The sequence below is a fragment of the Alligator mississippiensis genome, chromosome 5 (assembly GCF_030867095.1).
Source record: "Alligator mississippiensis isolate rAllMis1 chromosome 5, rAllMis1, whole genome shotgun sequence".
Taxonomy (NCBI): Eukaryota; Metazoa; Chordata; order Crocodylia; family Alligatoridae; genus Alligator; species Alligator mississippiensis.
The window spans coordinates 17,518,840-17,533,194 of NC_081828.1; the positions used below are offsets into that span (position 1 = coordinate 17,518,840).

Sequence of the window (14,355 nt, forward strand, 5' to 3'; positions counted from 1 at the left end):
GATTCAGTTAGTCTCTAAGGTACACCTCTAACCTGCCTTCTGCCTTTTTTTGGAATATAGTTGTTAGTCTGATCTCATTTTTTTTTAAATCAATTATGAAAATTGGATCTTGATGCTGTTGTCCTGAAGAAGAGAGCCACAGTCATAATATTCTGTGAGAAATTCAAGATGATAGCTCTTTGTTTCTTGCTGGTTACAGAGGGCTTTCCAAGAAGCAAAAATTAACATCTCATCTCATGTTGTTCTTTCTCCAGTACAAATCCAGTCATACTGGAATGCAGAATGAATTGCAAAGATATCTAAAGAATTTCCATTCAAGAGACTTGGAAACAGTTATTTTCCCATCTGCAGGGTGCCCAATTATTTTAGATTCCTTGGTCCTTTGACTCAGTAAACTGATGCCTAGGCCAAATGAAGCAGGGGCCGTTTTCTAGAGAAGTATGAAAATGTGGATGATTAAAAAAAAGAAGCTTAAAAACTTGAGTGGTAACTTTTTTTAATTGGCTTTCTCATTTACTTGTACATTTAACTATGGCCCGGCCTATGTAGTCATTTCAATTTAAATCACTCACCTCATATTTTGCAAAGTTTGAGGTTTATCAAGGGCTTTCTGCCTTCCTTGAATTTTGTTGAGGTAAATAGAAGTACAAAGACAGTTGATTATCAGTCTCTCCATGTCTAGTTTCAAAACACAGCATTGTATAGCCAGGTTCAAAAAGGGACTAGACATATTAATGAATGATAAATCTATTAATGGCTATTGAACAGGATGTTTGGAGATGTTTGCTGTGGTATCTCTAAACCAATAATGGTGGATGCTAGGAATGGTATTGAATAGAGGATAGATCACACTAGATGTATCTGATTCAATGCTTTCCCTTTATAGTGTGCACCCCTGCCACTGCCAGCGATAGGATACTGGGCTAGATGGACCATTAGTCTGACCCAGTATGGCACTTCTTATGTTGTTATAGTACCACAGGGTTATTTGTGTTGGTAAAGAAAAGCAAAGCAACATGACAGAAGATGATGGTGTGACTATAGGCAACCATAGGCAAACTCCTTGCACTAAAAAACTTCTGAGCATTGTTAAAGAAAATGTAAAGAGTACTGAGATAAGTATACAACCACCCCCAAACCAGCCAACATTTCTAGTATGCGCATAGATCCACTTAGGAAATGCAAAAGCATCTTGGTTCATGCCAGTAAGATAGCTGCATGCAGAAAAGGATTTTTGTGTTTTTTGCAAAAGCACAAACTTTGCATCTAGGGTCCTCTATATACATGCATTATTCATTTTGTAGGTACAAGCCTTCAAAATCTGTGTTCAAGGTAGTAATTATATTTTCGATTTTTAATAAATAGTTGCAACTAAAACAATCTACTGTTTCTCAGTCTAAAATAGAACATACTTTATTAGTAACAGGCCTCTAAGAAAAATTACAAGGGAGGTGTACAGAAATCACCTGGTTTAATGTCAAAATATTTGTAATATTGATTACTTTTCTTCTTCCATAAGGAAATTCAGTTCCTTTTGAAATTTATTGTATGAACTCTAATTATAAAGCTTCAGAAATAGTCAATATCTACATTTACATGTGAACTGGGGACAGAAGTTACACATAAACCAGTATAAGTGATTGGAAGTCAGTTCAAACCTGTACCATAACAGAAGTTCAATGCATATAAACCACTTTCAGTATGGCAAAACCTAGTTTAAGATAAGCCTGGTTGGATGTAGTATCAGGTTTAACTGATTTAGATTAAATCAGTCTATTAAATTGTGTCCCAGATCCCCTCCCGAATCAAGTTACCTGACAATCTCCCAGCAGCACAAGATGCTTTGTAGCCCTGGGCTGTGCTGTCTGCCGCAGCGGAGCAGGGCCAGCCTTGTCCCCAGCTGTCACAGAGCTGAAGCAGTAAAGCCTCTGCCCCCTAGCCTGCGTCCTGCCTGCACCTGTCAGCTCAGTGGACTGGAGGAGAGGCAGGGCAACAGACCCCTGGGCCTCCTTGTCTGGATCTGTGCAGTGGAGGAGGGGGAGGAAGACCCCACTGCAGGACCAGCTTTTCCTCCCTCAGCCCAGCAAGCCCCCAAGCTGTGAGAGCTCCAGCCCTGCCTACTGGCCTCTCTGAGGAGCAAGGGATAGGGGGGGAAATGTACCTCCCCAGTCCAGTAAAGCTGCCCTCCCCCCCCCCGGAGGAGTCTTCATGGCACGGGGCAGAGGGGGGAAGAAGCCACAGTGAGTCTAGCTGGGAAAGCCCCAGCCCCGCCCCCTTACCAGGTGCCAGGCTCCCTGGGAGGCAGGGGGGAGGGAACATAGCCCCTGGCCCAGCATAGGCCTCCTCCTGGTGCTGGTTTGAGGGGGTGCCTTTCTCACCGCTCTCCACCTCTTAGAGAGGCTGGTGGCTGGTGCTTTCCCAGTCTGGCTTTCTGAGCTGCTGGTGGGAGGAAGAAGTGTCCCTGCAGGAGCTTCCCTTCCCCCCCCCCGCTTCTGTGCAGACCCTAATAGCAGCAGCCAGTGTGGGGCCAGGGCTGTATTCCCCCCCTACCCTGCATCTCAGAGAGGTGGGTGGCTGACACGGGGGCAGAGCCAAGGAGGGACTGTCTGCTGACTCTCCCCCTCCCTATGGGTGGGGGTGTGCATCCAGCAGCCAATCAGATGTGGACTGCTGATTGGCTGGGTTTGGCATGATGAGAAATGCATGATGAGAGGCTTCTGCCTGCTTTGGCCACTGGACCCCTCACTGAATGTCAGTTCAGTTCATTATCGGTCCAATCTATGCAGTTTAGAAAACCCTTTGAAGATGGAATCGATTCTGCCTCTGGCTTTTTGAACCTTTGTACTTGGGTCAAAGTGGCTGATTATAAATCTTATACAGTACAAGATCAATTCATGAATGCTTCCCTGATATTTACAGTAGATTTTTAGATTAGCATTTATGTTCAGTTCTTAATCTTTGGTTTCAAAATATTTTAATTCATTAAATCAGGGGTAGCCAACCTGCAGCATTGGTACAAGTAGCCCAGCCAGTCTGTGTATGTGGCAAATGGCAGATCAGGGAGGGGGCAAGCAGCACAACAACAGATAGGGCAAGAAGCAGAAAGCAAATCATGCACAGAGAAGGAAGCAGAAAGCAGAACAGCAGATCAGGCAGTGGAATAGGATTTGAGTGACACTTGGGGAAGGTTTGGGTCTAATTTGTGTTACACCTGCCAAAAAAGGTTGGCCCCATTGCATTAAATCATGATTTAATAGGTAATCTTTTCAGTCTATGTCTTTGAGTTTTCTTTGAAATCCTATTTAAAATCATAATTAATAAAATAAGTACTACCTTTCCATTGCAGTTCACTACTTAAAAGTACAGGTATGACCAGCTACTGTAGGTTGAAGATGTCAGTTTACCAAAAACATTCCTCCGGCCACAGTGTGTGACTCAGTATTAAATGCCACTAGCTGTTCAGCTGATGGCTGGAGTTGTTTCAGTCACTTTCATGCTGTTAGCATATTGATAGACTGCTTACATTCTTTTGTGTGGTTTGAGATCATTCCTTTGAATCACCTTTGATTCTGATGAACTGTACTGCTATTTGTAAATCATTGGCTCCTAGGAACCCCCCCCCCCCCAGTCTTCCCTTGAGCTGAGCTGACCTTGAAGTCCCTTATTATTAGACACTTAGCAATACTGAAACTGGGAATAAAATATTTACACACGCACATTTTTGGACACGGAAAACTTCCAAATACCGTATTTTGTTTCTTATCCCCAATTTTTCAAAGCAGAAGGAGGTCTATGCAGTACACTCCAGCATAGCTGAAGGAAACGCAAAGTATAAGAGATCAGTGCTCACTCTGAATTTTGCAAGGGGAGAGCTGAAGATGATGACTCATTTTCAATGTTCCAAAGTTACAAAAGTGGTGATTAAGGCTCAATTCCATCAGTAATTGATTTCCTTCATTCCTACAAGATGAAAAGTCAGGCCCTTAAGTAGCAGATATGGTTAGAGCTGAAACAAGAGTTTTTGGGTACCATCAGTTTCAGAGCTCTCATGAGTGGTGCATTTTTAATTGTGATGGAGACTGTGTCCAGTGATTCTAATGGCTATCAAGGGTGCACATCTACTGGTATACCCATTGATCCAATGAACAGTGAGGCTAGCTAGAGGTGAGATCCACCAGGGCTAGGGTGGTCACTGACATATCCCCAAAATACAGGATATCCCTTTGGTAAGGGCGGGACCACTGACCCCTTCGGCCAATGAGCAGCAAGGAGCAGGGCTGCCACCTCCTTGGCCAATCAGCAGTGAGCAGTGGGGGTCATCAGGCACCTTGACCAATCAGCATCAAGTGGCAGGTCTACCACAAAAAGACTGGGAAAATGACACTGGCCTTAGCTTATTGCTGACTGTTATAATAAAATATTAACGCACTGCACAGGGACCTCAACATCCGCCCTGTCAGCATTCAGCACAGACGTTGGGCACCTGGGAATCAGCCCTGGCCACATTTTGGTCAGAGCTGGGCTGAGTGGGTTCTGTGGGTGTTGGATGCCTGTGGCAGTGCTGCCAGCTCCTGGCGGGACCTTCCCTTCCTTCCCCAGGAGACAGACAGGTTTGCCTATCATGGAGGAGAAATAATGATGGAATAAGCTGGTCCAGCCGCCCAGAGGCCCTTCTGTCCAAAGTTCCCCTTCTCCGTGCAGCAGGACACCCCAGGGACTCGCTGGGCTGCTCTGTGGGTGCCAAGATGGTGATAGGAGCCTCCTCCCAGTCTTGCTGGTATTCCAACAGATACGTATGCAGTGCTTCACCTGCCTGCTCTCAAAGCGATTACCTTGTGTCAAGGCAATGCAGGGGGGTACATGTGCAGACCAACTTCCTAGCCCTGGCAGCTCTCCTGCCTCCAGGGCCCAGGCCCACTCGCACACACCCAGCCCAGGGTCAGGGAATTCAGGAACTAGGCCTGTGCGAGTCGGCAGCAATTCGATCTGGCTTCAGAGCTGGCTGCTTCGGATGGCAGTGATCTGATCCGGAGCTCCAGACTGGGTTTCCACCTTGATCTGACGGACGCGGCTCCAAAGCTTCAGAGCCGCCTCGGAGATCTGGCCATAAGGTATAATGGGGAATCGATGAAATATCTATAACTTTGTTGTTTTTTATCCAATTTGGATGAAACTTATAGCGATGGCAGCCTCTGCTGAGAGCATGGAACTTGCCAAGTTTCAAAAAGATCAGTGCAGGGGTTTGGGAGGAACTGTACCCCAAATTCCTGAAAGCCAAACTCATGTCACAGCTGTGTGTTACAACATGGGGTGAAAACTGCAGGGCTGGTAGCTCGTACTGAGGCCACAAAGCCTGCCAAGTTTCAAGGAGATCAGTGCAGGGGTTTGGGGGGAACTGCCCCTCAAGCTGTGGTCAAGCAAAACTCGTGCTATGGGTGACACTGCGTGTTGTTTTCCCGTTATACCCTATGACCAGATCTCGGAGGTGGCTCCAAGGCGGCTCCAAACCGCTTCGGGAAGCCTAACGAGGCCAGCGCTTCGACCCAGATGTGCTGCTTCAGACCCCGAAGTGTCTGAAGCTTCTCCATATCTGAAGCTCTGTCCGAAGCCTCGCACAGCCCTATCAGGAACACAACAGCACCTTGGCTGTCACTGTGCTGCATGTGCACTGCACTGTGCTGCATGTGCTCAGGCACAGAGTGACCAGCCCCTGGGATCCTGCACCTTCATGGCTTGGAACCCTGCTCCTCCTGGCTGTGCACTGCCCTACCTGTAGGCACAGCCAATAGAATCACAAAGACAAATGACTGACATGTATTTCCATCAATGAACTGAAAAACCGGCCTTTTTGCAGTCCATTCCTCATTCAGAAATGGACAGGGGACAAAAGGTTTAAAAACAGGATGGTCCAGTATAAAACAGGATCAATGGCTACCCTAACCAGAGTACAAGGGATATTGAATCTCCCTGAACAGCTTCTTTTCTAGGAGTTTTCCCTCTGCACAGGGGGGGCTGTTGCTGTTTCTGATGATTTTAGCAGCAGGAATGATCTGGAAGTTGGTGTAATCCCATTGTAGGAATGAGAATCACTGTGCATGTATGTTCAATGTGCTCAGAGGCTAGTGCTAGTTTGGATGTTCTTGTTAGCAGTACACCCAATTGGCCAAATAAAAGATGAGCTGAAAAGGGAAATGAAATTCCCCATTCCTAAATACAGTTTATCCTTAAATAATGGGTAAAGTGAAGTATCTGTGCTTCATGGCCAGAACAATACTTCCAATGAGCGTTGAACCTTGAGAAAGTGTCATTGTTTTCTATGATGTACTTAAAGTGACAACAATATACTTTTGTAATCTGTTCCTTTTGCATTGCCAGTAATCTGTAGCAGTGATAAGGACTTTATGATCTAACCTAAGGATTCTTCTTTTTCGTGGTTTATACCTGTCATTCAAGAAATTTGATCCTAAGTTATGTCCTTTCAACAAACACTGACAAGCTAAACAATGTAAAACTAGTCAAACAGGAGATATTACAGCAACACACAAATTGAAGTATAGGGATACCCTGAGGTTGATTTTTTTTTTTAAAAAGGTTGGCTATTTAATTGTGAATCTGGTAAATTACCAATGAATATGAAATGAAAAGAAGAAGCAGGAAGCTAACATGGGGATATTTCTTGAATTTGGAAAATACTTTCCTTTTTTGATATCATCATCATTGGAAGGGATTATTTAAACGACGGCAGGAAACTATAGTCAAGCTTTTTCCAGGAATAGATTTTTTCCTGCAATAAATGAAGAAATATAGGAGTGTGCAGAGGATGTTCCAAACGCACCCTTACATTTTGATTGCCAAGTCATTTGCATTCGTATATGAAGCGACATCCACCCTGAAATGGGAGTTGACATGTAATCACAAAGAATAAAAACTCCTCGAAATATCCAAGTGTCAGTGATAAAACTAAAGAGAGATAAATTTGGAATATGTGAAAAAGTATACTGAATATATTTTGAAGAGTGAAAGAGAAATATCATCTTGGAAGATGTTGAATATAAATATTGTTCCTAGTCGGCGTCATTCGTGGATATGGTAGGTACCTGTTTGTTTTTTGTCCAGAACAATGTATTGCACCTTTTGTCAGGAGAAACGGCTAGAAGGGTATTTAATTTACAACTAAAATACTAGAGTAGTAATTAAATGAGACCATAAATAAGACCATATGTTCCTAAGTTGCAAAATATTAAGAGCTGTTTCTTTTTCTCCATAGCTTTTTGTAATCTCTATCTAATTCCCTGATCTGGCACTTATGATGCCCCTAAACATCTTACAGGTTTGGATGGGAACCTGGAGGGTGCCAGGAATGCAAAATTCTTCCCTATGCTTAGTTCATTTTATTATACAGAGTTGTCAACATCAATTACTGATTAAGGTCAAATAGTATGTTTTTGGTTTTGTTTTCCCTTTATTTGTTGTATCAAACGTACTCAACACTCAAGGAACTGATTTTTTGGGGGGCGAATTTACTTTGATTTAAAATGTTAATGAGTCACAAAAATAATCTCTTTTCACGTGCACATGATCTTTTTGTTTTATTGCTGTAACTTTCCAAGCCACCCTTCTGCTGTCAACTAATATTACATTTTAATAGTTCTGTACAGCTACTGCTGCTGTATGCTGCAATTCTAAAACTGGTCATATTAGGACATTGCAGGAAGTTTCATCTGGTTTTATGTCATTTTTAAGGGAGACACAGAAATTGCATTTAACAAAATTTCCCTGTGGCGTGTTAATTCATCTTTATATTACTTTATGTTATACTGAAATGTCCTTTTTTTCGTTAGTACCAGGTAAAAATATATTTTTGCATTCAATATATATGTATGCTGTAAAAATTAAAGTATTGATATATTTTCTTGTAATCACAGGATTGGTAACTTTTTTTAACAAATTAACTTCATTGCTTTGGGCTTTTGCTGAGAGCCCAAGCTGGAAAAAGGATGAGAATATTTTTATTAATAAAATCAAAGTTGTGGTTCCAGAAATTTATAGAGCACTTTAAAATCATAAAGTCATGTTTCTTGTTCTAGTGCTTAAAGTCTGAAATAGTAATGACAAACAGTGAATATTATTTTAGAGAAGGAAAAATATGAAGAGATTGTTGTTGCAGAGAAAGAAAGACATTCCTGGAAGAAGTTAAGATTATGGAAAAACATGAGAAAGAAGGGGAGAACTAGGTTAGTATCTAAAAAAAATAACTTGGGGAAACAGTTGCAAGTGTGGGGGCAGCAATTTTTCAGAAGGAAGGAGGATCTAATCCTGCAAAGTGCTGAGAACTTTCCTTGAAGGAGCTGAGTGCCCTCAACTCCCACAGAGATCTCAGAAAAATAGGCTTAGACATACAGCATAAGATTTTTAAAAATTTTATAAGAGCATCTAGTTTGAACAAAGTGCTGTTTAAGAACTATCAATCTACCATCCTCACCCAAGAGTTCATAAATTGATCATTACCTAAGATTAAAAATATTCCTTTGTGTTACATCCTCATACAGTCAGATTGGTCAGAAGGTCTCAAAGGAGAGACAAAAGAAGGTGTAACTTTATTTGGACATTGTTTTCCACCAAATTGAATGGGACCAATATTTTTCAACTTAAAAAGCGTGTAATCTTATCATGATATATTACAAATGAATCCAGATCTGAATTGCTGAGAGTATGTCCACTTATATTAGGAAGCTTTAACCTGAGGAGCTGCCTTCCTCTTCTACAGTATAATTATAGTTGATAATTATACTAGTGTTGTTGAGTTTTTTGGCTGCCCAAGTGTTGAGAGCTGTCTGCTCACTGACAAATAGACCAAACTCTTTCAAGGACACTGAAACTGGTTTAAGTGATCAGAAACTGGTTTAAACCTGTAACAGAATAGACATTCAGTGCGCATAAACCAGTTTGAAAATTGAAGATATACCTGGGTGAATGTAGTATCAGACTTAACTGATTTGGGTCAAACTAGTTTATGCAATGTCTGTCCCAAACCCCTTCCTGGTTTAAGTTAAATCAGAGTCCCTCCAATATCCTGGCATGCTCTCTGTGCTGAGTGAGGGTCTCTGCTCCAAAGAGCTGGGCTGGTCCCTCCCCTCTGCTTCCTGGCTGCAGCTCCGGCAGAGACTGCGCATACAGCAGGGTCTGCCTGGCTTCCTTCTGCTCCCTCCCCCCACACCATTCCCTGATAAAGCAAGGATCCCCCACTTCCCTCTGCCTTACACAGACACCTCTCATCATTAGCTAGAATACCACATGCTGGCTATGGTCCATGCTGTGGGAGACAGGGCAGTGTCAGCTTAGGGCTCTTTGGAGCTAATCAGCAGGTAGCTGGTAATTTCTCTCCATTCCTTCCTTGGGAAATGCTGTTTAAGAAAAGCTTGAACTAATGACAGAAGCTTCTGTTTTCTTAATGGGTTGATAAACACTGTTATCAACTCACTGCTGGGGGTACCCCGCACTAATCAGAGCATCCTGCGCCCCCCCCTTCAGTTCAGCATTGTGAAAGGGAAGGGAAGGCTGCTTAATCGCCTCCTCCCCCTCCCCCCTCTTCTTCTAGCCTGAGCCATTGCAGGCATGTGCCTGCATTTCTGCAATGAAAAGGGAGTATCTGTACACCTCCAAATCAGTTCAAGCTTTGCAGGTTAGTTTAACCTGCAAAGAGTGAATCAATTCAGGCTTTTTGAATGTCTGCCTGTAGCCTAGAAGTATTGGTCTCTTTAGTTCTAATTACTGTGCTTTAATTTTTTTCACACATGCGTGTGTTCATAACTGGTGAAAAGGCATACAAAGCTGTAGGCTTGTATGATTTCCAGAGATATATGTTCTTTAATATCCTCAGTGGCAAACACTGAGACATCATGCAACACGAAATCGGATGCAATGCAAGCAGTACAGCTTGCAGACTTTGTGTGTGAAGAAAAGTTCATGTTGCACAGTAACACAAAGGGATGCAGTCCATCACAAGGAAGTGAATGTGACAGAGCTCGTGAAACATGATGTATGCTTACGTTGTAATTTCATTGACATGCCAAAGGATGCAACTCTGAGCAAGCAAGACGCAAAGAGAAATGAGAGATCATGTGGCTCTGCCCAATCAAATGACAGGCTGTATTGCCCATGTTAACAGAACACATGTAGACTGAAGTCAGAATAACTCCCTTTTACCTTTATTGACTAGAGGAATGAGTTTCAGTCACAGAGTGACTGTAGCAGTGGTTTTCAACCTTTTTTCATTTGCGGACCCCTACAAAATTTTGAATGGAGATGAAGCAATTTCAAATGGAGATGCAAACCCCATGGAATTGTAAGTGTGGGTATTCATATACATTTAATTGATCATAGCTATCTTTTACAGACCCCTTAGACAGTCAGAGGACCCCCAGCGATCCATAGACCACAAGTTGAAAACCACTGCTATGCAGCAAAATTACAGTTTTCTTATGGTAAATTCAAGCAATATAGAAAAATTGGCCCTGCTTCTCTGTTCAGATCTGACACCATTGTGAAGGCCTTATCACATGTTAGTTACACTTTGAGATGCTCAAATGTTGATTGGTTTTAGTGTTAACTCAAGTTTATAGTCATACCTTAAGGCAAAAAATCTCTGACCTGTCCCCCATCTGCTGTAACTTTCCACTAAAGGGCTGGTGAGCAAGGGCTTGACCAGGAGCTACACCTTTGAGTTGCTATTACAGGGCTGATGAGCCAGGACAGGCTTCTATCCCTGCTCTAGGTGGGATGGGGGTGGGGGTGAGAGAGGGATTGGGGAGGCATGAAGCTGGGAGGCAGAGTTAATGGGATGGAGGTGGGTAATGAAATGGGAGGTAGAAAGGAAATGGAGTTGGGGGAAGGGTGGTGAAATAAAAGGAATCATCCCCTGAAGGATAAAATAAAAAAGTTTTAAAAAAAAGTGAATTTAAAAAGAAATAAAGAGGAAATAAATTAAGGTCTCATGTTTTATTAAATTGAGAATTGGAATTGGGCTGTGGGGGGTTTTGGTCAGATTTCCTGGGGTGGCTGGTGTGGGAGGGAAGGTACTTCTGGGGGAGCTACTGCCCCTGCCTTGGGAAGGAAGCCCCAGCTCATGGGGACCCAATCTGGTCACCTACCTTGTTTCCTCTCCCCCCTGCACTCCTCCTGCACTCCTGAATCCATCCATGCTTTGCAGCCTGGCTAGTTGGTATGTGATCTGCAGTCTGTTTGCACAGGGTTGCACCCTGAAGGTGGGAAAGTTGTACCCCAGGGGTGATAGTGGGATGTGGCTTGCTGCCAGAGCTGCCCCCTGGGAAATAGAGTTCAGGGGGTGTAAAGTCTGTCCATACAGAACAGGAGCGTGGGTGAGGGGGCACTGTATCCTCAGATGCTAGAGGACTGCAATTTGGGTGGCTCATCTATGGGGAGTGGATGCATATTAATGGCGTGTGAGCTGGGTAACACAGATCAGAGATAAACTTGCCCTGGAGTGGCATAACTTTAAGCTGCCTAAAGTGTGCTTAAAACTTGTTTTAGGTGTTAATGTGTGGGCAGTCCAGGGGTTAAGATCTCCAGGAGCTGCCTAAAATTAATGTGTAATAACCCCGGACACTCAGGCATAAAAGAACCAGAAACTGATTGTAGCAACAGAATGAACTCCATGGTGGTATTCCTGTCTTTTGTGCTTGGATTATGTCAGCAGGGCTCTTCCACCTTTGCTGTGTAGGGCGTGCCTTGGGGAGGAAAAGCATTAGGCTTGATTAGAAATCCTGTGCCATTGGTTTATTTTAGAGAAGCCCAGCCGCTGCTGTAAGCAATGTAAAGGCAGTGACCAGCACAGGACTCACATTCTCGATCTATAATCTTCACTTAGCAGAACTGTAGTATAGGAAGAAACCTGGCCTGATGTCATGAATATCTATCTATATGTCATTGCACATTGGTAGCTGGAAAAAGATCTTCTTTATTGGTCTTGGGGGGAAATTGTAGGCTGTACTGAGAGATGACACCTGTCCTGTCTGATTGGATTTTATTTCAAAAGCTGTTTTGTAAAGAAGTAGCAAATAGTTGTAACGTGAGATTTTATCAAGTCCTGCTGAAAAAGGTGCAACTTCATGTTTTAATGCTAGTCCATAGGGATGTTCCAAAGGTTGTCTGACTTCTGCATCACTTGTGCACAGACTTTTAGTTTCAGAATGGCACTTGCCTTCTGGGGCAGAAATTCTGTGATGAAGCCATGAGAAGCAGAAAAAAGCTTTGAATTTGTTCATCTCTGCTTGAGACTGATGGAAAACAGCAAGAAGCAGTTTTACCTGACGAGTCAGATCTGCAGGTGGTCTTGGAAGTTACGAGAAGTGTTTCCAACCTGTAAACCTATTTAACCTATTGTGGAAAATACAATATTTACAATTAAATAATAAACACAAAAAGGTAATAAAATTGAATACTAGCTATCATGAAATTTACTCTTTTTAAATGGAAGGTATTCAAATATAGATTATTGCCTTTGTTACTGCTGAATATGAAATGTTTTGCATTAAAAAGCACTGCATATATAAAACTCCTTTTTTGTGATTCCTTACATTTTTAAACTCATAAGTAATATTTAAAAAGTTAGAAATGTCTTTTTGAGAATTAATTTTTCAACCAAATATCCTTCCTGCAAACAGCCAACAAATATTCTGCAGTTAGAAATAGACGGCCTGTTTTAGCTAAAAGCTTTTTATTAATATCACACACTCTGTTTTTGATGAAATTACAATAACTTAGCCATAAAAGGTGACCTCATCTGAATTCTCCCTTGGAAGCTCACAACCTGGATGCAGTATTTTTATCACATTTGATTTATGTTTAATTTATGGGAGTACAAGAATAATTGAAGCTTTGTGGTGTGGGTTTGCCTTTTGTTCCCACAGAAAAAGAACCTTAAAAAAAGAAAAGAAAAAAAAAATGAAATTGCACAGGCCATTGCACCATGATTGAAACTTAAGCTATTTTTGGTTCATAAAGGGGCTTACACATTTAGTGTGTGATTTTGAAAAGAGAAATATGCTTGAATATTGGCAGACAAGGTTCTTTGGGTGAATCTGATATCTTTTATTAGACCAACTTAAAAGATACCAGATTCACCCAAAGAACCTCGTCTGCCTATGTCTTTAGACCAACACGACTACAACCTACACCCCTGTAACATGCTTCAATATTTTTATTCATATGCTTTAAATCAAGCACTTAAATGGTTTGGTGTTCAGAAGCTGAAAAGTGCACATGAACTACTTAATATAATGTTTCCCTCTTGTTCATACCATGGTATGAATACATTGTGATCAAGCCTTAATTGTAGATGGAGCAGATTTTGGGGTGGATTTTCTAAGGTCATCCAAGGTAGGTTGAGGGATATTTTAGGAAGGCAACTATGGATTATGTGGCATATCTGGCACAGTAGTATCCAAGAAGTTTCTCCCTCAGCCTTCTGTGCAGGTTATTCATGTTCCTTGCAGGAATTTTCTGGTTAGAGCTGTTTGCAGTTGGCCAATCATGGTTACTCAGGACACTGCTGCCCTTTTCCCCTGCCATCCCAGGTAGCTGTGAGGTCAGTCAGAAGTTAGTCTCACATTTTATTTTGCCCTGGTATGTCATTTTGAAGCTAGGAATCTCTAAGTAATTTGTACACAGCAGTCAGTTCATGCTCCTTCCCATGTAGTTAAATGCTGTATTACTACTACCATTTTACATTTTACAAACTTAAAAATGAAGCAAAAAGAGAATTCTGGTCCCCTGAATCCAAGTCATCTGTATTACCCATAAATTTATCATTCCTCATATGGCAGTGGGAGTTATACAGTGTCATGATTAAAAAACGATTTTCTCTCCAGATTTTCTTGCTTTTGTGTGTTTAAGATGGCGCTTTAGAAATACATACCATTGAGGAAAACATGTTACATTACTTAATTTCTTGTGTGGAATAGTCTCTTTCTTCTATAAATAGTTGTTATTTTTAACTAAGAAATTATTTCTACACATAGAAAATGTTTGAGAGATACAGCGCAGGAATCAGTAGGCGCAGTTTAGAAGGGGAAAACTAAATAGTTTTCATACGCTCATAAATGGCTTTATAAAGCACAACGAATGCATTGTTGAAATGCGTTTTCAGTGAAGAAAATACCATGACTTTGAAGCATGGCTCTTTAACAATAAAATAATTGTCATGTCGTCAGGTTTGGACATTGCAAAGAAAAGTATTTCCTTTTACTGTTGGAAAATCTAGTTTTTGGAGGCTTATTGTGGTATCTTAGTAGCTAAGATTTTGTTACCTTTCCTTTCTGATTGGACAGCATTAGT

At 41.9% G+C, this 14,355-nt stretch overlaps 1 protein-coding gene across 4 annotated transcripts in view; it reads left to right on the forward strand.

Annotated features, from left to right (window-relative positions):
* Window positions 1-14,355, forward strand: part of PDE4B (phosphodiesterase 4B) — a 402,270-nt gene that overhangs the window by 257,161 nt on the left and 130,754 nt on the right. Inside the window, exon 1 of one of the 4 annotated variants that reach the window (XM_059727916.1) lies at window positions 7,013-7,089. The exons of the other annotated variants lie outside the window; for them this stretch is intronic. Within the exon in view, the coding sequence (XP_059583899.1) occupies window positions 7,043-7,089 (47 nt within the window). The 5' untranslated portion in view covers window positions 7,013-7,042. Of the gene's footprint in view, window positions 1-7,012; window positions 7,090-14,355 lie in introns of those variants that run through there. 4 annotated transcript variants of the gene reach the window in all.